We start from the raw sequence: 24121 nt of genomic DNA, 5'->3' as shown, positions 1-24121 counted from the left end.
AAAAAAAAACACGAACACCCGTACCACCGGACTGAAAGGGGTCCCATGTTGACACATGAGACCCCTTTCCCCGAATGCCGGGACATCACGTGACTCCTGTCACTGAGGTCCCTTCAGCCAATCAGGAAGCGCTACTTCCGTGGCGCTCACCTGATTGGCTGTGCGCGTGTGACCTCAGACAGCGCATCGCAAAGCCTCTCCATTACTTTCAATGGTGGGAACTTTACGGGTAGCGGTGGGGTCACCGCTGACGCAAAGTTCCCACCATTGAATATAATGGAGAGGCTTTGCGATGCGCTGTCTGAGCTCAGACGCGCACAGAGCCAATCAGCAGAGTGCAAGGACGTTGCACTCGCTGATTGGCTGAAGAGACACTTCTGTGACAGCTGTCACGGGGGTGTCTGCATTCGTGGAAAGGGGTCTCGTGTCAACATGGGACCCCTTTCAGTCCGGCATGGTACGGGTGTTCGTGTTTTTTTTTGTTGCCAAGTACGAGGATTTTATCTCTGGACGTGGATTTTGTCTCTGGACACTGGCAGGTGAGTATAATTTTTTTCACAGGTACCCTCGGATCGTCGGAGACTGTGGCAGTCGGCGTGTCAACATAGGTAAGTATGTGTGTGTCGGCAGTGTGTAATAAAGTTGTACTTGTCACGGTGTGTCTCCTGTTTTTATTTGGGTATTTTTCCCCCAGTAGTACTACAGGTACCAGCGGGCCCGTTTTTCTCCCGCATGCTGGTACTTGTGGTTCTCCAAGTACCAGCTTGCGGGGGAGGCTTGCTGGGACTTGTAGTACTACTGGAAAAAACAATATTCTTTCAATTTTGACAAGGCTATCAGCCCCCCATCCGCAGCCCTTGGATTGGGGGGGGACAGCCTCGGGCTTCACCCCTGGCCCTTGGGTGGCTGGGGGGACGGACCCCTTGATTGAAGGGGTCCCCACTCCCCCAGGGTACCCCGGCCAGGGGTGACTAGTTGGATATTTAATGCCACGGCCGCAAGGCACTGTATAAAAGTGACCCCCGGCTGTGGCATTATCTGTCCAGCTAGTGGAGCCCGATGCTGGTGTATAAAATACGGGGGACCCCTACTCTTTTTGTCCCCCGTATTTTTTGCACCAGGCGCAGAGCCCGGTGCTGGTTTTAAAAATACGGGGGATCCCCTGTCAATTTCCCCCCCCCCGCATTTTTAGAACCAGGACCAGCTCGAAGAGCCCGAGGCTGGTTATGCTTTGGAGGGGGGACCCCACGCCATTTTTTTCCTGAATTTTACCATTCCATCTAAAAAAATAAATAAAATAAATAAATATTATTTTAAAAAATATATAAATAATACTTGTGCCTCCAAAAAAGACAAACCAAGTACCTAATCCCTTCTAATATAAATAGATATGCTATTATCATTAAAAAAAACACAAAAAAAAACATGTTTTAATTTTTTTTTATTAGTTTCACCCACCAAAGTGTGGCGGATTGAAAAAGTCGAATTTACTGTCTAAAAGCACTGTTGTCGAATTTCCAAACTTCAATTGAATATACTTTGGTCGAATTGCAGCACTTGTATCATTGCAGAAAAGTCGAATTTGACAAAAGTCGAATTTCAAAAAGTCGAATTTTGAAAGTCCGTTTTTTGGACGGAAAGTACTGAATTGCATTGACGATTTTTTTTTTGGGCGAAAAAGTCCCGAAATTCGACAATTTCGGGAATTCGACCGCAATTGCATATACCCCTAAGAGTAGTAATTTCACAATCAGTGTCTCATTTCAGCACGTGAATTAAAAAGTGTACCATTCCCTTCTCCCTTTATATATGTGTGTATATTTTATGGTTTCAGTGCTGATTTGCACTATCAAGCAATATCGGTAAATCTGTTTAATTTGAGCTAATGCAGATTCTTGAAGCTCCTATCAACTCGTTAAATCCCAGATTCTGGATTTCATTAACTAGTTTACTTCTGTTTGGTTGATCTGTGTAACCACTGTGCTTGTTAATGATCTGTTGCATAATAACTACCATATTTTTCTTTCTGAAGACACTGAAGATGCCAGTGAAACTGACCTGGCCAAGCATGACAGTGTGGACTATGTGGAAATGAAAGAACAGTACGTGAATGGAATTTCATGCCAATGTGTCATAGGTTTTCATTAGGCCATCACTTAGAGGCAGTTTTTAAAGGACACATTTTAGAAACTAATCATATTACTTTGGTGGCAGCCCTTCTCAGAGGCCCACCTGTGCTTGGAAGGGTTAATCTCAGCAAAACCACCTGGTCTGATTTAGGGGAACATTTACTAAGCAGTGATAAGAGCGGAGAAGTGAGCCAGTGGAGAAATTTCCTCATCACCCAATCAGCAGCTCTGTATCATTTTATAATATGCAAATTATAGATGTTACTTCAGTGCTGATTGGTTGCCATGGGCAAATTCTCCACTAGCTCACTTCTCCGCTCTTATCACTGCTTCGTAAATGTACCCCTAAATCTGCAAATCGCTCTCACACTCATCTATTAAAAACAAACTACTTACACCATTACTATTTTATTCAAGAGCTTATACTCCTAAGAAGTCCTCAGTTACTACCAGACTTATCACAAATGCAAAAGGAATTTTAAATAACAAGTATATAAAACTCAGGAGCTACTATGAGTGGTTTCCCCTAGCAGCTGTAAATAATGGGAGATAGTCAGTCCCCCAAATAACAATAAAAGCAAACGGATATACACAGTGCTAACCGAGGTATGATTTATCACAAAGGTTTAGATTTTAATAGACACATTAAACAATAAGCAATAAATATAAATGGACAGTCTATTGTTAAAAAGATCGGTCTCTGCACATGCAGATTAGATCCATATTTCGTGCACTCCCATTAGGCAATAGTTCAAAACCGCGTGCTACAGAATTGTGCTATCTGTTTGTGCAAATATTGATATGGACAGTCAATATATAAACAGTTCAAACCCTTGTATATGGTTCAAATGATATAATCCAATTTATGGAGCATATACCGCTTCTGTGTTCCAATGCATAGGATCCAGTTGGGTGACGGCCGGTGTGGCAATGGCAGCCAGTGGTGGAAGGATCCTGGTTCACAGCTGGAGCTGAGTGAGCTGTCCTTAATGCTGTACTGTGTATGTATAAATAGTGCTATCTGGATTGGTCCAAGGTGTCCGACGTGTTCTGCTGCTCCAGTCAGCTTTGTCAAAGGTGCCTGGAGCAACAAAACGCGTCGGGCACCTCGGACCAGGACATTGGACCGATCCATATAGCATTATTTAGCTATACATAGGATATCATTAAGGACCACTCACTCAGTGCCAGCTCACCTACTGTGAACCAGGATTTTGGCACCATGGCCGTCACCCACCTGGATCCTATGCATTGTAACACAGAAACCGGTATATGTTCTATAAGCTGGACTATATAATTTAAACCATATACCAGAGTTTGAATTGTTCATATATTGACTGTCCATGTGCATATCAGTATTTGCACAAACAGGAAGCAGAATTCTATAGCACGCTGTTCTGAACTATTGCCTAATGGGAGTGCACAAAATATTGTATCTAGGCTGCATGTCCAGAGACCGGTCTTGTCAACAATAGACTGTCCATTTATGTTTACTATATTTATTGCTTATTTCTCTTACGTCCTAGAGGATGCTGGGGACTCCGTAAGGACCATGGGGAATAGACGGGCTCCGCAGGAGACATGGGCACTAAAAAGAACTTTAGCTATGGGTGTGCACTGGCTCCTCCCTCTATGCCCCTCCTCCAGACCTCAGTTTGATACTGTGCCCAGAGGAGACTGGAGTAATTTCACAATCAGTGTCTCATTTCAGCACGTGAATTAAAAAGTGTACCATTCCCTTCTCCCTTTATATATGTGTGTATATTTTATGGTTTCAGTGCTGATTTGCACTATCAAGCAATATCGGTAAATCTGTTTAATTTGAGCTAATGCAGATTCTTGAAGCTCCTATCAACTCGTTAAATCCCAGATTCTGGATTTCATTAACCAGTTTACTTCTTTTTGGTTGATCTGTGTAACCACTGTGCTTGTTAATGATCTGTTGCACTACAGGGAGCTCTCCTGAGTTTCTCTGAAAGTAAGAATTTTGTTAGGTTTTTTATTTTCAGGGAGCCCTGCTGGCAACAGGCTCCCTGCATCGTGGGACTGAGGAGAGAGAAGCAGACCTACTTAAATGCTAGGCTCTGCTTCTTAGGCTACTGGACACCATTAGCTCCAGAGGGAGTCGGAACGCAGGTCTCCCCTCGCCGTTCGTCCTGGAGCCGCGCCGCCGTCCCCCTCACAGAGCCGGAAGATAGAAGCCGGGTGAGTATAAGAAGAAAGAAGACTTCAGATCTTCGCTGAGGTAACGCGCAGCGGTAACGCTGTGCGCCATTGCTCCCACACACAACACACAAGGCAGGCACTGATGGGCGCCCTGGGCAGCAATTTTAAACCTCTAGGACTGGCCAGACATTATATATAGGCTCTGAGGGCTGTATATAGAAAACCCCCACCAGTTTTTAAAGAAATCGAGCGGACCGAAGCCCGCCGCTGAGGGGGCGGAGCTTGATCCCTCAGCAATAACCAGCGCCATTTTCTCCACAGCACAACGCTGAGAAGCTGGCTCCCCGGACTCTCCCCTGCTGAGCACGGTGACAGAGGGTTTTAAAGAAGGGGGGGGGCACATAATTTGGCGCAGTTGATATATCATAAAAAGCGCTCTATATATCTGGGATTTTTTTTCCAGGGGCATTGGCGCTGGGTGTGTGCTGGCATACTCTCTCTGTCTCTCCAAAGGGCCTTGTTGGGGAACTGTCTCCAGATTAGAGATTTCCCTGAGTGTGTGGGGTGTCGGTACGCGTGTGTCGGCATGTCTGAAGCGGAAGGCTCTTCTAGGGAGGAGGTGGAGCAAATGTGTGGTGTCTCCGTCGGCAACGCCGACACCTGACTGGTTGGATATGTGGAATGTTTTAAATGCAAATGTGAATTTATTACACAAAAGGCTGGACAAAGCGGAGTCCAGGGAATGTACAGGGAGTCGAGCCCTGACTTTCACTATGTCGTAGGGACCGTCTGGGTCTCAAAAGCGCCCACTTTCCCAAGTAGTAGACACTGATACCGACACAGATTCTGACTCCAGTGTCTACTACGATGATGCGAAGTTGCAGCCAATGTTGGCAAAAAGTATTCATTATATGATTATTGCAGTAAAAGACGTGTTGCATATAACAGATGACCCCTCTGTACCTGACACGAGGGTCCACATGTTTAAAGAAAAGAAGCCTGAGGTTACTTTTCCCCCTTCACATGAGCTAAACGAGTTGTTTGAAAGGGCTTGGGAAACTCCAGACAAAAAACTGCAGATTCCCAAAAGGATTCTTATGGCGTATCCTTTCCCGGCTAAGGACAGGATACGGTGGGAATCCTCCCCAAGGGTGGACAAAGCGTTGACACGCTTATCCAAGAAGGTAGCGCTGCCGTCTCGAGATACTGCAACACTCTAGGATCCTGCTGATCGCAGGCAGGAAACTACCTTGAAGTCAATTTACACACATACTGGTACGTTACTCAGACCGGCGATAGCGTCGGCTTGGGTTTGTAGCGCTGTTATAGCATGGACAGATACCTTATCTGCTGATATTGATACGCTGGATAAGGAAACCATTTTATTGACCCTGGGTCATATTAAGGATGCTGTCCTATATATGAGAGATGCTCAGAGAGACGTTGGCCTACTGGGTTCCAGGGCCAACGCTATGGCAATTTCTGCTAGGCGAGCCCTATGGACCCGACAATGGACGGGTGATGCCGACTCGAAGAGGCATATGGAGGTTTTGCCTTACAAGGGTGAGGACTTATTTGGGGAAGGTCTCACGGACCTGGTTTCCACAGCTACTGCAGGTAAATCAACTTTTTTGCCTTATGTTTCCTCACAGCCTAAGAAAACGCCTCATTATCAGATGCAGTCCTTTCGGTCGCATAAATCCAAGAGAGTACGGGGATCTTCCTTTCTTGCCAGAGGTAAGGGCAGGGGGAAAAAGCTGCAAACTACAGCTAGTTCCCAGGAGCAGAAGTCCTCCCCAGCTTCTACAAAATCCACCGCATGACGCTGGGGCTCCGCTGAGGGTCTTCGACTTTTCAGCCACGTCTGGGTTCAATCACAGGTGGATCCCTGGGCAATAGACATTGTTTCCCAGGGTTACAAGCTGGAATTCGAAGAGGTGCCTCCTCGCCGTTTTTTCAAATCGGCCCTACCGGCTTCTTCCCCAGAGAGGGAGATAGTTTTAAATGCAATTCAAAAATTGTGTCTTCAACAAGTGGTGATCAAAGTTCCCCTGCTTCAGCAGGGGATGGGCTATTACTCAACCCTGTTTGTGGTCCCGAAACCGGACTGTTCGGTCAGACCCATTCTGAATTTAAAATCCTTAAACCTATATTTAAAAAGGTTCAAGATGGAATCGCTCAGAGCGGTCGTCGCCAACCTGGAGGGGGGGGATTATATGGTGTCCCTGGACATAAAGGATGCTTACCTTCACGTCCCCATATATCCTCCTCATCAGGCGTTCCTGAGATTTGTTGTACAGGATTGTCATTACCAATTTCAGACGTTGCCGTTTGGGCTTTCCACGGCCCCGAGGGTTTTCACCAAGGTAATGGCGGAAATGATGGTGCTCCTGCGCAAGCAGGGAGTCACAATTATCCCGTACTTGGACGATCTCCTAATAAAAGCGAGATCAAGAGAGCAGTTGCTGAACAGTGTATCACTCTCTCTGAGGGTGTTGTAGCAGCACGGCTGGATTCTCAATCTCCAAAAGTCACAGTTGGTTCCAACGACCCGTTTGCCTTTCTTAGGCATGATTCTGGATACAGAGCAGAAAAGGGTTTTTCTCCTGAGGGAAAAGATCCAGGAACTCCAGAACATGGTCAGAGGCCTGTTGAAGCCGAAAAGTGTGTCGGTGCATCAATGCACTAGAGTTCTGGGGAAGATGGTGGCGTCTTACGAGGCCATTCCATTCGGCAGGTTCCATGCGAGGACTTTTCAGTGGGACCTTCTGGACAAGTAGTCCGGGTCACATCTACATATTCATCAGATGATCAGCCTGTCCCCCAGGGCCAGGGTATCTCTCCTGTGGTGGCTGCAGAGTGCTCACCTTCTAGAGGGTCGCAAGTTCGGCATTCAGGACTGGGTTCTGGTAACCACGGGCGCGAGTCTTCGAGGATGGGGAGCAGTCACACAGGGAAGAAACTTCCAAGGTCTGTGGTCAAGCCAGGAGGCTTGTCTACACATCAACGTACTGGAATTAAGGGCCATATACAACGGCCTTCGTCAAGCGAAGGCGGAACAAAGAGCAGAGTGGCAATGGCAGAAGCCACCAGGATTCTTCGCTGGGCGGAAAATCATGTAAGCGCTCTGACAGCAGTCTTCATTCCGGGAGTGGACAACTGGGAAGCGGACTTCCTCAGCAGACACGATCTACATCCAGGAGAGTGGGGACTTCATCAGGAAGTCTTTGCAGAGATTACAAGTCAGTGGGGACTGCCTCAAATAGACATGATGGCGTCACGACTCAACAAGAAGCTTCCGAGGTATTGCGCCATGTCAAGGGACCCTCAGGCGGTAGCAGTGGACGCCCTGGTGACACCGTGGGTGTTCCAGTCGGTCTATGTGTTCCCTCCTCTTCCTCTCATCTCAAAGATATTGAGAATCATAAGACGAAGAGGAGTACAGACAATTCTCATTGTTCCAGGTTGGCCTCGAAGGGCCTGGTATCCGGATCTGCAGGAAATGCTCACAGAAGATCCGTGGCCTCTTCCTCTCAGAGAGGACCTGTTGCGACAGGGGCCCTGTCTATTAGAAGACTTACCGCGGCTGCGTTTGACGGCTTGGCGGTTGAACGCCGGATCCTAGCTGAAAAGGTCATTCCGGATGAGGTCATTCCTACTCTGATAAAGGCTAGGAAGGAGGTGACAGCAAAACGTTATCACCGTATATGGAGGAAGTATGTGTCTTGGTGTGAGTCCCAAGAATGCTCCTCCGGAAGAATTTCATCTGGGCCGTTTTTTTCACTTCCTACAGACTGGAGTGAATTTGGGCCTAAAATTAGGCTCCATTAAAGTTCAGATTTCGGCCCTATCCATTTTCTTTCAGAAGGAATTGGCTTCTCTCCCAGAAGTCCATACTTTTGTGAAGGGAGTGCTGCATATCCAGCCTCCTTTTGTGCCTCCAGTGGCACCATGGGACCTTAACGTGGTGTTGCGGTTCCTTAAGTCTCACTGGTTTGAGCCGCTTCAAACGGTGGACTTAAAGTATCTCACTTGGAAGGTGGTCATGTTGTTGGCCTTGGCATCTGCAAGGCGAGTGTCTGCGTTAGGGGCTTTTGAGAGACAAAACCGCTATCTGATTTTCCATGTGGATAGAGCTGAGTTGCGGACTCGTCCTCAATTTTTGCCTAACGTGGTTTCCTCTTTTCATATGAACCAACCTATTGTGGGGCCTGTGGCTACGCGGGACTTGGAGGATTCCGAGTCCCTTGATGTGGTCAGGGCATTGAAAATTTATGTAGCCAGAACGGCTCGGGTTAGGAAAACAGAGGCACTGTTTGTCCTGTATGCAGCCAACAAGATTGGCGCTCCTGCTTCTAAGCAGACTATTGCTCGCTGGATCTGTAATACGATTCAGCAAGCTCATTCTACGGCTGGATTGCCATTACCAAATTCAGTAAAGGCCCATTCCACTAGGAAGGTGGGCTCTTCTTGGGCGGCTGCCCGAGGCGTCTCGGCTTTACAGCTGTGCCGAGCGGCGACTTGGTCGGGTTCAAACACCTTTGCGAAATTCTACAAGTTTGATACCCTGGCTGAGGAGGACCTCATGTTTGCTCAATCGGTGCTGCAGAGTCATCCGCACTCTCCCGCCCGGTCTGGAGCTTTGGTATAATCCCATGGTCCTTACGGAGTCCCCAGCATCCTCTAGGACGTAAGAGAAAATAAGATTTTAAACCTACCGGTAAATCTTTTTCTCCTAGTCCGTAGAGTATGCTGGGCGCCCGTCCCAGTGCGGACTAATTTCTGCAAGACTTGTATATAATTTTTGCTTACATAAGGGTTATGTTACAGTTTGATCAGTCTCGAGCTGATGCTGTTTTGTTTCATACTGTTAACTGGTTCGTATATTCCATGTTGTACGGTGTGGATGGTGTGGGCTGGTATGAATCTTGCCCTTAGATTAACAAAATCCTTTCCTCGTACTGTCCGTCTCCTCTGGGCACAGTTTCTCTAACTGAGGTCTGGAGGAGGGGCATAGAGGGAGGAGCCAGTGCACACCCATTCTAAAGTCTTTAGAGTGCCCATGTCTCCTGCGGAGCCCGTCTATTCCCCATGGTCCTTACGGAGTCCCCAGCATCCTCTACGGACTAGGAGAAAAAGATTTACCGGTAGATTTAAAATCTTATTTTTTAATGTGTCTATTAATCTTAACCATTGTGACATCATACCCTTTTTAGCGCTGTGTATATCTGTTTGCTTTTATCCCAAATGCAGTCACAGCCTTGTTTCTGTAAACCAATCAATTCCCTGCCTGTAGCATTATTTAAGAAAAAAAAAAAAAAGATACAAAATAAAACCTGACATTACTTTTTTTCTCAGAAAGCAAACGCTACATTTTTAAATGGGATTTAATGAAACCTAGTATCAATATTTGTTGAATAACGTTATAATACATTTTATAGAACTGCAAAAAAGAAAATACAACTACACTGTGACTGAACATACTCAGGCAATTTGCAGTCTGGGGACAGTTCCTCAGTAGCAGATTGATCCTATGAAAGCTGATCATTTCCAGAACTATATTTTATTTACTTTAAACCTTTTTGTACCTCAATCTTTTTTACAACCTATGTATTTCTCAGCCTTTCTATTAATGTCTCCCAAATATATTCCAAAGCAACCTGCTGGGACATAGCAGAGATTTGTCATTACCTCTGTAAATCTCGTATAACTTTTTTTGCACATAGGTGTATTCAATGGATGTTGGATCCTTTCCAACGGAAAGGATCCGACATTTCAGTATACAATTAGTTGCCAAATCCGATAGAATTTGGTTGTTCCCGACAATGCCAAGCCGACTTTTTTTAAAGTCCGATTGACATTGTCGGAAACGGGGCTAAAACCTGTCGGATATGGCCGCAAATCTGACAAAACCCGTTGATCCACGGCTAATCCGCCGATCCACATGCTTTCCGACAAGTCGGAATTTCTGACCTGTCGAATAAGCGGGAGTTTGATTGAATAGGTCGAATCAGGGTTCGATCTATTCAATTAAGGTTCAAAAAGGGTTGAGATTACCTAAAGGATAAAAAGTAAAAGGGGCAGACTAGATGGGCCAAGTGGTTCTTATCTGCCGTCAAATTCTATGTTTCTATGACCTTAAACTCCTGTTTATCCGACAAGTTGGGAAATCCGACTTGAATTGAATACAGCCCATAGAGACATTATCTGGGCTCCACAAGTCTGGACAATGGGGTGTAGAGTAGGATCTTGATCCGAGGCACCAACAGGCTCAAAGCTTTGACTGTTCCCAGAATGCACAGCGCCGCCTCCTCTATAACCCCGCCTCCCAGCACAGGAGCTCAGTTTGTCAGTTGGTGCTGCAGTAAGCAGGCACTTAACAGAGGGGCTGCTGCAAGTAGCCCTGAGAGAAGCTTTTTATGAGGTTAAAAGTGAAGACTTCAAGGGCAAGCAGCGGTGGTAAATGTCTTGTGACATTCACTGCTGCAGCTCCAGCTCTTCCCAGCGGTGCTGTACACTCCCGAGCCCTGGTTGCCGGGTACCTACAGCGAAGGCTCCGGTTTTCTTCACGTTCGACACACGGCTGGGGCTCTCCAGGATCGCGTGGCCGCGCTTCGGGAGGTGGTAAGTGGGTCCCGCTCGCGGGACCCGGTCATTATTGCGATCCGGCGCGGTCAGTGGGAGGCCAGGCCTTGCGCGCTGGCAGTGGACACTGTGGATACAGGCGATCCCACTAGATCACCAGGGCATGGGTGCAGGTGAGGTTTTCTCTTAAAACCGTTTTTAATATCGCCCACAGGGGTGTGGTTCGTTTTATCGACAGTGTCTAGGTCGACAATGTTTAGGTCGACCACTATAGGTCGACAGTCACTAGGTCGACATGGATGGAAGGTCGACAGGGTTTCTAGGTCGACATGTGCTAGGTCGACAGGTCTAAAGGTCGACATGAGGATTTTTTTTTTTTTTGGTGTCGTTTTCTTCATAAAGTGACCTGGATCCCAAATTAGTGCACCGCGTCCCCTCGCATGGCTCACTTTGCTCGCCATGCTTCGGGCATGGTGCCTTCGCTCCGCTACCGCTTCGCTCGGCACACTTTACCGTTCCAATCGTAGTCCTCATGGATCGTTAAGTATGAAAAAATCCCCCCCCCCCAAAAAAAATGTGAAAAACTCATGTCGACCTTTAGACCTGTCGACCTAGCACATGTCGACCTAGAAACCCTGTCGAACTTCCATCCATGTCGACCTAGTGACTGTCGACATATAGTGGTCGACCTAAACATTGTCGACCTAGACACTGTCGATCTTCAGACCGGATCCCCGCCCACAGTACCCGGTGGTTTTGCCAGCAGGGGGGATAAGGCTTAGATCTGAAGCCCCTCCCCCAGCCCCAGGGCACCATTTCCAGCAAGTGTTCCCGCCCTGGAGCTGCATCTCTGTCTTTTCCTCACTCCCTGTCAGTGTCTGCGGCGCCATTACTCCTCAGCTCACTGTTCCTGGGACTGCTTGGGCAAATCCTCCTATGTAAAGCCGCCTGGTTGTCAGCGCTGTGACTTTACATGACACTTAAGTATTCTACCTGCCTTTTTAGTCAGTGTTAGTAAGAAAGAGTGCATTTAGTCAGGGGTTTATAGTACAATTACCCTGTGATATACATCCAGTTTCTTACTGTGTAGTGTTATATCTATTGACTATATAGCTGTGTAAGCTAGTCCAGTGCAGTATTATTGTCTGTAATAACCTCTGCATTGTACAAACTGTGACTATTTGTGTGTGCATTGATAGCTGAGTGGTGTCCATCTCGTGTCTTTCACTCAACTTGCTATCCCTATATTATATAACCTGAGGGGGCTTGGTGCGTCAGGTGTTATTTAATATAGGATTTTCACAAAGATATACTGTATTACGTATTTTTCTCTGTGATTTAGTCACCATATCTCTCCTTTATCTCTGCTGGTGCTGATTACACTGCGTAGGGGTTTGGGTTTAGGGATATAGTGCTGCTAAGAATTGTACTGTGTTACCTCATACTGCAAGTTATATCATGTCTGCTTCTGAGGGTAACGGTTCTGGGGCGGAACACACTGCTGGTGTTGCTGAAGCCACAGGCACATATGGGGAGAATATAGCCGCTGTGGGCTCTGGTTCTGGGGGCTCCTTGTCTCCCAGTGGGACTGTGGCAACGGAGGCACATACTGACCCTCCATGGGCCGCTTTTTCCACGCTTCTGCATACGCTAGTTCATAAACTAACACCCCCTATGGGACCCCCAATGCCGGTACAACCGTATGTGGCCCCTGCAGCTAACCTGCCGTGGGCGGATGATTTTTCTGCTCAATTAAAGAAGTTGAACCAGTCCCTGACTACTAAAAAGTCTGACCATCACTCGCCTATGTCCAAGAGGTCCTCTAAGCGAGCGCTCGTCTCCTCACAATCCACTGCTGTCACTGACACCTCGTCTGATGAAGACAGCACATACACTGACCCCACAGGTTCTGACTCATATACGGCTGATGGGGAGGGTAGTTCACATGTGGATGTTCCTGATCTTTTGGAGGCTATTAAATTAATTCTGCAGATTACGGATGATCCCGAGCCATCCGTTCCTCCTAAGAAACCAGATAGGTTCAAGCGTCAGAAGGTGATTAAACAAGTTTTACCTCACTCTGACCACCTAGTGGATATACGTCAGGAACCCTGGCAAAGCCCGGGTACGAAGTTTGTGCCTCAAAAGAAGATGCTGGCTCGCTATCCCCTCGCGCCAGAGCTGTCTTAAGAATTGGGAAACGCCTCCTCCAGTAGACTCACATGTGGCTAGGATGGTGGTTTCCTCAGCTCTACCTGTCACTACCGTCACGTCTCTAAAAGAGCCTACGGATAAACGTGTCGAGGGTTGTCTAAAAGCGATTTTACACCCTCACGGGTGCTGCACAAAGGCCCACTATTGCAGCTACATGGGCGGCAGAGGCTATTGAAGCATAGGCCTTGGAGTTAGAAGCTGAAATCTCCTCTGACCATGCTAGACAATGCTTGTCATATATTGTCACAGCGTCTCGCTATACTAAAGAGGCGGCTTCTGATGCCGGTATCCTAGCAGCCAAGGCCTCTACTACGTCAGTCCTGGCTCGCAGGATATTGTGGCTGAGATCCTGGTCTGTGGATCTGGACTCTAGAAAAACCCTGGAGGTACTCCCTTTCAAGGGGGATATTCTGTTTGGGGAGGACTTAAATAAGATAGTGGCTGACTTGGCTACTGCCAAAACTGCCTGTCTGCCTAATACAGCTCCTTCTGTGTCGAAGGCCAAAGGCACGTCCTTTCGCACCTTTCGTCCTTCAGGTAAAGCTAAAGGGCAGGCGTACCATCAGCAGGCCCGCACTTCCAAACCTGGTAAGCCGAAGCCCAAAAGAGCCTGTGCTGCCTGTTAGCCAGCAGCCAAGACCGATAAGCCTGCCGCATGATGGAGCGGGCCTCTCCCTGGGGGATCCCAGGGTGGGGGGCCGGCTTCTAGGGTATACCCAGGAATGGTTGAAGACCACTTCAGATGCCTGGGTACGGGAAGTCGTCACTCGAGGTTACGCCATAGCCTTCAAAAACCGACCCCCTCATCGATTTTGCCAGACATACGTCCCTTCGGACCAGACAAAGGCAAACACTCTGCATTTGGTGGTACAGACCCTCCTGGATACAGGAGTCGTAGTACAGGTGCCTCTTGCTCAGAGGGGCTGGGGGTACTATTCTCAGTTGTTTCTAGTCCCGAAACCGAATGGGTCCTCCCGGCCCATTCTCAACCTCAAGGCACTGAACAAGTTTGTGAAGGTTTCCAAGTTCCGTATGGAAACCCTTCACTCTATAGTTCTGGCCTTGGAACCTGGGGACTACATGGTCTCCCAGGACATACAGGATGCTTACCTGCATATTCCTATAGCAGTGTCACATCAACAACACCTGAGGTTCGCTATTGGCAACTACCATTACCAGTTTCGGGCGTTACCTTTTGGTTTAACAACGGCTCCGCGAGTCTTCACCAAAGTTATGGCGGTGATGACGGTGGTACTCCGCCGTCAAGGGGTCAGGATACTGCCGTATCTGGACGACTTGTTAATCCTGGCAAATTCCCCAGATCTTCTCCTGCGTCATCTGGATATGACGGTCCGGTTTCTACAAGCCCATGGCTCGTCAACTGGAAGAAATCCTCCCTGGTTCCTGCTCAGAGCATGGTGCATCAGGGAGCGCTGTTGGACACTCGCAACCAGAGGTTGTTCTTGTCTCAGGAGAAAGTCCTGAAACTTCAGGACAGGATTCGTTGCTTCCTTTCTCGTCTGCAAGTGTCGATACATTCGGCAATGCAGGTGCTGGGCCTCATGGTATCAGCATTCGACATGGTGGAGTATGCTCAATTCCATTCTCGCCCCCTCCAGAAGCCGATTATAGCCAAGTGGGACGGCCTGCCTCACCGGATCAGGTCTCAAATGATCTCGGACTCCGGAGGTCCGTCTGTCGCTGCTCTGGTGGCTCCAGGACCGACAATTGTGCAGAGGCCGTCCCTTCTGGATATCCAACTGGGTCTTGTTGACGACAGATGCCAGTCTAAGAGATTGGGGCGCGGTGCTGGAGCAGCACTCCTTGCAGGGTCGGTGGACCAAGGAGGAATCTCTCCTCTCGATCAACATTCTGGAATTGCGGGCGGTCTTCAATGCGTTGAACCTAGCCCAGCATTTGACTCAGAACCGTCCTGTTCAACTACAGTCGGACAATGCCACCACAGTGGCTTACATAAATCATCAAGGCGGCACTCGAAGCCGTTTGGCAATGAAGGAAGCCTCACGGATTCTACGTTGGGCAGAACGCCATCTACCGGCAATATTCATTCCGGGAGTCCTGAATTGGGAAGCGGACTTTCTCAGTTGTCAGGACGTGCATGCCGGCGAGTGAGGCCCCCATCCAGAAGTATTTCAACTCCTCGTGGAAAGGTGGGGTCTTCCAGATGTGGATCTGATGGCGTCTCGACACAATCACAAGGTTCTGGTCTTCGGAGCAAGGACAATGGATCCTCAAGCAGCATTCGTGGATGCGCTGGCGGTGCCGTGGAGGTTTCGGCTGCCGTACGTGTTCCTTCCGGTGTCACTCCTGCCCAGGGTAATTCGGAAGTTCAAGCAAGAAAAAGGAAATCTGCTTCTCATAGCTCCGGCGTGGCCCAGACGGCACTGGTTCTCAGACCTGCAAGGCTTATCGTCAGAGCGTCCACTTCTACTTCCACAACGCCCAGACCTCCTCGTTCAGGGCCCCTGTGTCTTCCAGGACCTAGCCCGGCTGTCTTTGACGGCGTGGCTCTTGAAGCTTCCGTCTTAAGAACCAAGGGTTTTTCTGGAGGTCATTAAAACTAGGTTGCGGGCCCGGAAACCGGCCTCTGCTCTGATTTACCATCGGGTCTGGCATTCCTACTTTGTTTGGTGCGCATCTAACCATTAGGCACGCTTCCAAGTTTAGTACAGCCAAACTTTTGGCTTTTCTACAGCAGGGCCTAGATTTAGGCCTGCGTCTGGCCTCCCTCAAGGTTCATATTTCTGCCTTGTCGATGTGGTTTCAGAGAAAAATTGCGACTTTACCTGATGTTCATACTTTCACTCAGGGTGTGTTGCGTATCCAACCTCCCTATGTCCCGCCTGTGGCTCCTTGGGACTTGTCGGTGGTTTTGGAGGTGTTGCAGGAGCCTCCATTTGAACCTCTTGGTTCAGCTGACCTTAAGTGGCTTTCCCTTAAGGTGGTGTTCTTGCTGGCTGTTGCCTCTGCTAGAAGAGTGTCGGATTTGGGTGCCTTGTCTTGTAGTTCCCCATATCTGATTTTTCACCGTGACCGGGCGGTTCTTAGGACTCGTCCCGGATTTTTACCTAAGGTGGTTTCTTCGTTCCACCTTAGTCAGGAGACTGTGGTTTCAGCTTTTGTCTCTCCTGATTTGTCTCCCAAAGAGCGCTCTTTGGATGTGGTACGGGCTCTCCGTATCTATGTGAAGAGAACTGCTTCTATTCGAAAGTCTGATTCTCTCTTTGTTTTGTTTGGATTTCACAAACGTGGCTGACCTGCTCACAAGCAGACCCTGTCCAGGTGGATTAAAATGGTGATTGCGCATGCTTATGTGAAGGCTGGTCTGTCAGCTCCTGTTCACATTACGGCCCATTCTACTCGGTCTGTTGGACCTTCTTGAGCGGCCCAACGTGGTGCGACCCTTGATCAATTGTGCAAGGCGGCTACGTGGTCCTCCGGGAACACGTTCATAAGGTTCTATGCCTTTGATACTGCCGCTTCCCAGGATGCTTCCTTTGGACGCCGGGTTCTTGTGCCCGCTACAGTGCGTCCCCTCCCATAAGGAACTGCTTTAGGACATCCCCATTGTCCAGGCTTGTGGAGCCGAGTGTACCCCACAGCAGAAAACGAGTTTTATGGTAAGAACTCACCCTTGTTAAAACTCTTTTTGCGAGGTACACTGGGCTCCACAAGGCGCCCACCCTGACGCTCTTAGCTTCTTTGGGTTGATATGGCATTAGCCGCTGACACTTCTCTTGTCGTGAGCGTGTGGTGTATGTGGCTTTTAACCGTTGTCGTCTCTTTTCCTGCTACTGCATTGGGCTGGTTAACTAAACTGAGCTCCTGTGCTGGGAGGCGGGGTTCTAGAGGAGGCGGCGCCGTGCATTCTGGGAACAGGCAAAGCTTTGAGCCTGTTGGTGCCTCGGATCAAGATCCTACTCTACACCCCATTGTCCAGACTTGTGGAGCCCAGTGTACCTCGCAGAAAGAGTTTTAACAAGGGTAAGTTCTTACCATAAAACCCGTTATTTGTATTCATAGGTGAAGTTAAATCATGCCTACAGGGTCTTTAAGGGGAATGTATTGTAGAAGTTCACAGTGGTCTGTACAGTTTTGTTATGGCATGTATTCCTTTGTTCTGTTGCCTAAACTGCTTTTTCTACTAAACTTTGTCATTTCACAAAACAAACACTTATTGCTATTGTTAAGATGCCACAGCCCCATACAGTGGCAGTTACAGGGTATACTGTACGTAAAAAGAGGTCATACAAGGTAGTCAAAATAAATGAGGACATGAAAACAAATTATTGGGTATTTTGTTGCATATCATATTGTGCAAAGAGTTTGACTGCTTGTTTTGTTTTTGTTTTTTAGACCCTGTAAAACAGGGCTCAACAAATTGTGGTCGCCATGGCGATTAGAATTTTACACCTGGCGATTTGGATTTGCAGAAACCCTGGCCAGCCAGTGATAAGTGCAAAGTTTAATTTAGAAACAAAACCCCCGCTCTGTCTACTCCACACTGCATGGCATGACTATCGTTTCTAGCGGCAGTCATACAAATGAGGATCAACCCCCGTTCTGTGTTTGGAGGTGGCCCTAGCGGCTGTCCTCAGTGTTTTAGTGCTGCTTTAATGTAGGCTGACCATAATATCCCTTTAAACTGGGACACTCATAAATTACACAGGTTCTGGGGCTGATTAAAACCATGTGACATACAGACTTTAGGTCAGCCAACCACAGAACCTGTGTAATTCATTAGTGTCCCAGTTTAAAGGGATAGTATGGTCAGCCTACTTTAATGCCATCTCAAGCTACATTCTTCCACCAAAAGCCAGGCTAGCTCCCAGGTCCCTGGGCAGAACGGACTGTGCTGGGCTTCCTGAAAGGGTCACAGATCACTACAATTGCTTAGGCAGGCTGAAGCCATGGAGACCTGCTGTGCTAGGAGGAGGGCTGCTGTGCTGTGTAACGCACTCTCAATAAATATTATTCATAAATGGAAGTGTTACATTCCACTGTTTAGCACAGTAAAATGCATGCACATTAATATATTCATCTTAACTGCAGCCAGCATTATAGTGTTATAAAATCCTCATGTCAAAATCATGGATACTTATATGCATACATTGTACATACAAAATACTATGTTCTTGTTACTTTATGATGACGTAAATTATATATATATATATATATATATATATATATATATATATATATATATATATATATATATATATATATATATAAATTTTTTTTTAATTGTTTTTTTTTTTTACTCTGTAGGATGTATCAAGACAAACTGGCCTCTCTCAAGAGGCAGCTGCAGCAACTCCAAGAAGGTAAGACATCTGTATTGCCCTAGGTTCAGCTTGACTAAGGGGCAGACTAGTATTGTGTTACATTTTGCTTGGGGTTCCTCAAGAGATGGCAGTGTGTGCTGGAATTTGTCTTCAACTCTGATGTGTGTAACACAGTAAGTTTAAATAACATTTCTCTTACATCCTAGTGGATACTGGGGTCTTGTACTTTAGTACCATGGGTATAGATCGGGTCAACTGGAGCCTGCACTTTAAAACTTTGTGTGTGTATGTATGTGCTGGCTCCTCCCCTCTATGCCCCTCCTATCAGACTCCATTTAGAAAAATGTGCCCAAGGAGCCGGGTGCACTTCTCTGAAGCTCCAGAGATTTTTCTTTAAATTTAATTTAGTTTTTATTATTTTCAGGTAGCTCTGCTTGGCAGACAGACTACATGCTTTGTGGGACTTAGAAGGCAGTGGCGCACGCAGGGGGGGTTTCCGAGTACCTGGAAACCCCCTCTGATGATAGTTTTGTTATTTTTGAGACGGAGACAGCAGTGTCTCAGTCTCCGTAAAAGGCGCGACCGCTTACTGTAGCTGCTGGCTGCTGCAGCAGCATAGAGCAGAGAATCACGGAGAGGGGGGAGCTGCTGGCGGTTCATGCTTAACCACAGCAGCTCCCTCTGTCCTCACACACACTGCCTCCATCTGCTCCTGCCTCTGTCCCAGCCCCAGCTCCTGCCTCTGTCCCCTGGTATGTATAAAATATACAGCACTGTATGTACTGTATAATATATGAAGAGTGTGTGTATGTATGTATATATGTGTGTAGGTATGCATGTGTGTTTGTATGTATAAATTAATGTGTGCTTTATGTAAGTATATATACTCAGTAAATATATATATATATATATATATATATATATATATATATATATATATATATATATATATATATATATATATATATATACGTGAAGGCGGCACTCAGATCAATAATGCGATTCTGTACATTGGACCCACGGTGGTTTCTAAGAGGGCACCAGCTGATTTATCATATGTTGGGAGAGCTGCTTTCTACACGTTTATGTATGTATGTATGTATGTCCTATCTATCTATCTATCTATCTATCTATCTATCTATCTATCTATCTATCTATCTATCAATCATTGGAGATCCGCACTCACATCAAAACACATAAACACATATTTGGGTGCACCCAGTGATACTGATGAAGTCAGCCACAAATACAATACTGGATTTCCACCATGTTGGAAGGGGCACTCACAACAATAGGAAACAGTCAAAAAATTCACATCTCTTAGATTATCACATAGTTTAATTGTTGGATCATCCGTTACACCAACTCGCCCTTAATCGACGTTTCGACCCTATATCTGGGTCTTTTTCAAGATAGGCAGATTCTGTGAAGGTTCAGAAAATTCACAGAGGTAAATGTTACAACGTTCACTAGAGATCTAGAAAAGATATGTAACATTAAAACACACACTCAGTGCCTCCCAGGCCCCATTGTTGCAAAATAAATACTTCTTTATTGCAAAGCACACTCATAGTGCACTCATCCGATACACCTTAGGCCCAGTGGGTAAAAACAAGTATACTTCAGTGACCACCCAAGTGGAATCAAGAGACTAAAGGGCTTACATAAACCAATCTCTCTGGGAGATGTCCAAATAACACCTGTCAAATCAACAGGTGGGCGACCCATGTGCACCTAAAATCAATATATACAAAATATCAGAGGTATATGAAAAGGGACAGTACTTAGTTCAACTAAAAAAAATTATAATAATACACAAGTAATCACATACTCTAGTGGCCGTGCCTCCACAATTATCAACTTGTTACTTCTTAATGTGATCAGCTCTCCCTATAAACAAACGGAAGGTAAATCTACTAATTATATAAATACAACATGCCAGACAAACAATACACAAATTTCACAGCCTTTAATTACTCACTAGATCCAGGTAGTCTTTCCAGTATATATCTATGTCCAAATAGTCCATTAAATTGTTTCCAATAGGTCAAACAGATCCCTAGAGTATAGAGCAGTACATATTTACTATCAGCCACCTGGGGTGTAACCTTTAAACAAACAGTCATAAATACTAAAATGCAAGTACTCACATGGCTGGTATCCTGCTGTCACACTGCACATGGCTCTACAAACACTGTCCCAGCACCGGGGGTTATAACCCCGGGCACCCGGAAGTAGAAACAACATCACTTCCTGTTCTCAGTATATATTATACACTCAATACACAAGGCCATAACTAGCCTCCCCTACCTCCAAACCAAGTCATCTATCGCTGAAGCCTGCAGCCCTCCCGTACAACGGACTCGACCCCCAGATGCCGCAGTCTGGGATGCGCCCTGCGCTCCACGGACCGGAAGCGCCTCCGCTGACCCGGTCAGGGACGCGTCATGCGTTCCACAGGCCGGAAGCGTGTATTGCGTTCCACCACAAACAGGTGAGACGCATCGGATCACGCCGGCGGAGTACTCAGGTTTACAATGTACTATACTCACGGGGAAAAAAACGGGCAAATTCACACTTCTACAGGGCTCACTTGGCAATATACCCACTGGGCTTAACTAGGTGTATGCTCAAATTGCTCGCACTAGTAATAAAAATTTATTAATAATAAAAATGGTTTATAGAAAAAATAAACCTCCTATTAAGTAGTACAGACATCATGCAACAATAGGACCTGAGGACAAAAAGTGGAGCGCAACCTACATCAATCCTGCCGACTGTGTCTCATACTTCAAATAAGTTGACAATTCAATAACATATAGTAATCATTATATCATCCTGAATTTAACATAGAACAATTCTTGCATATAATCAAATAACACTACATCACATAGAAACATTGTCTTTCAACAAGAAAAATTTCTCCACCCCCACGTATATACATGAAAAACCCGATGTCAGAACATTAACCCCATAATGGACAAAACATCCCCAAGTCATTAATACATTTCAATCCATACATGTTTCACTGTGGGGTGTGGTACAGAAGAGTACATTCAATATGACACAAAACAATACAGAGATAAATGTACAAATTATTTGTATGGTCAAACATATCTACATGCAGACTTAAGATCACTAGATAACATTTGAAATATTCATGAAGATGAGACCAGTGGCAGAACCACATAATCCTTCCTGATGGACAAAAAGTCTTCAGGTTGGATCATAACACTTGGTTGAAGATCCCCTAACAACAGGGACACCTTCAACCACTCTAAACATTTTTTTTATAAACATCAACAAAGGTGTAATGAGAACCCCCATTGGGGTATCGAAATATAACTTCTTGATATGGCAAGAGAGGTAATATGCTCACCAAATGCAATCCCAAATGTATTTAACTTTTAATAAAATAGTTCAATGGGTTATATTCATTCATACCCTTGGGGGCGACAGTGTCCAGGGTGTAGATCCAATAACTCTTGCGCTGCTTAAGCGCGAGCACCCTGTCTCCCCCACCCTGTTTGGGTGGCACCCAGTCTATCAATTTACACCTCAGACTTGATATCTGATGTCTATTCTCAAGTCTATTCTCAAGGAAGTGTCGGGCCACTGGTTTATCAGTTTCAAAGGTACGTGATCCGTATTTTCTTCCCATTTTGAGGATGTATCGCATTCGGACCCACCACCATAGACCTACAGGTCACACATCCCCCACAAGGGAAACAACCAGGTTTCTTTTTCATAATGAGGGTCTTATCAGAAGTGTCACCAGGAAACAAGGTAGGGCGCATCAGAAGCTGTTTCAAATTCGGTCCCCTACTGAACGCCATCATTGGTCTAGGCATGTTAGTAAAAGGCAATGTGGTATCAGATGCTACAATTGGCCAATGCTTATTAATGGATCTCTGAACGCAGTCAGACATACCGTTATACGTTGTAGGGAATATCATTCTGTTGGTGTTGGCTCGCTTAGCCCTAACCTCACCTCTAAATATCATAGTAGCCTTCCTTAGACATCCCTTAAGGACCCTACGCTTATAACCACGTTCAATAAATCTAGCAGTCATCTCTGCGAGCTGTGCCTCCATTGCCCCTGTCTCAGAGTTAATACGCATAACTCTAAGAAATTGTGACACTGGCAGGTTATCTTTTAATGATGGGGGGTGGTGACTACTTGCCAATAGTGTGGTATTTCGATCAGTGGCCTTCCGAAAAAGTGTGGTCACCAATCTCCCCTCTCGGAATGCTAACTTAATATCCAAGAAACAAATCTCATCAGTCGAAACAGTGTATGTAAATGTAACGGGATTCGCCAACCGGTTTAGATCCTCCACCATATTGACAAATGCTTGTTCAGAGCCAGCCCATAATATAAACACATCATCAATGAATCGTTTATACAAACGTATAAATTTACCATATTTCGGATAAATATATGTTTCTTCATATTGTGTCATATATAAGTTGGCATATGATGGGGCCAGGTTTGAGCCCATGGCCGTCCCTGATTTCTGTATAAAGAATGAATCCTTATATGAAAAGTGGTTCAGACTCAAAACAAGCCTGACCAACTCTAAGACATACTCAATAGGCTGTTTAAGATTAACTGACCTTAGTAGGGCAATGCCTACCGCCTCCAAACCTTGATCATGCGGAATAATAGTGTATAGAGAGCACACATCCATTGTGGCCAATACCAGTGTCTCATCTAGCAGAGTGAAAGTTCGAATAAGTTCAAGAAAGTCATTAGAATCCCGGATATGACTTTTACCTTCTAGTACTAGTGGTTGGAGTATACTATCGATGTAAATAGCTAACGGTTGGAGCACTGACCCCTCTGCCGCTATAATGGGCCTCCCCGGTGACTTATTTAGGGTTTTATGCACCTTGGGGAGGGTATAGATAATAGGGCATTTGGGGTAATCAACCGTGAGATAAGCAAATAGCTCTGGGTCCAACCATCCACTCTCTAGTCCTCTTTTCAGCGAATCACCAACCTTAGATTTGATCCCTATTACCGGGTTTCTTTTCAGCGAATCACCAACCTTAGATTTGATCCCTATTACCGGGTTGTAGTCTAATTTCAGATAGGTATTAGAATCGGAGAGTTGTGACAAAATTTCGCTATCGTAGTCGGTCCAATTCTGGACCACCACCGCTCCCCCCTTGTCCGCTGGACGGATAACTATATTAGGATTATCTCGTAATCTATTCAAAGCATCTCGCTCATCCGGGGACAGGTTGTCATACATTTTTGGAAACTGACACTCATTGATGTCCTTCTGGACAATGTGTGTGAACGTTTTAATGCTGGCGTTTGAAGAAATTGGGTCAAACTGTGACTTAGGCTTAAACACCGATACCCGAGTGTCTACTGGTCTATCACCGAACAATTCTTTCAACCTAAGATTACGACTAAATCTGTATAATTCAACAGTGTTTTGGAATTTACTATGCTTGGTTGTTGGAACAAATGTCAAACCTTTCGACAAGAGTGCTATTTCAGAGTCACCTAATGGGTAATCCGATAGATTAAACACGGAATCTACCGTCGTCGCCTTAGCCCCCTTCTTCGGGTGGCCACCCCGCCTCGTATGCGGCCGGTGACTCTTGGATCTTCTGTCAGAGCTGCGGACATAGAGTTGCCTGCGCCTAAAAAATGTGTACCCTCCTGCTGAACTTCCCCTGTATCTGTGTCAGAGGTTGAATAAGATG

At 46.2% G+C, this 24121-nt stretch overlaps 1 protein-coding gene across 4 annotated transcripts in view; it reads left to right on the top strand.

Moving 5' to 3' along the window:
• SUDS3 (SDS3 homolog, SIN3A corepressor complex component) overlaps positions 1–24121 on the top strand; it is a 201229-nt gene that overhangs the window by 3586 nt on the left and 173522 nt on the right. For all 4 annotated transcript variants that reach the window (XM_063964312.1, XM_063964313.1, XM_063964315.1 and 1 more), the window contains exons 2-3: positions 2033–2102; positions 18384–18439. In XM_063964312.1, coding sequence (XP_063820382.1) covers positions 2033–2102; positions 18384–18439 — 126 coding nt within the window. The remainder of the gene's footprint in view (positions 1–2032; positions 2103–18383; positions 18440–24121) is intronic.

Source organism: Pseudophryne corroboree, chromosome 1 (genome assembly GCF_028390025.1).
Source record: "Pseudophryne corroboree isolate aPseCor3 chromosome 1, aPseCor3.hap2, whole genome shotgun sequence".
NCBI classification, from domain to species: Eukaryota; Metazoa; Chordata; class Amphibia; order Anura; family Myobatrachidae; genus Pseudophryne; species Pseudophryne corroboree.
The sequence above is the reverse complement of the archived record's forward strand: the minus strand, read 5'-3'. Positions and strand labels throughout refer to the sequence as shown.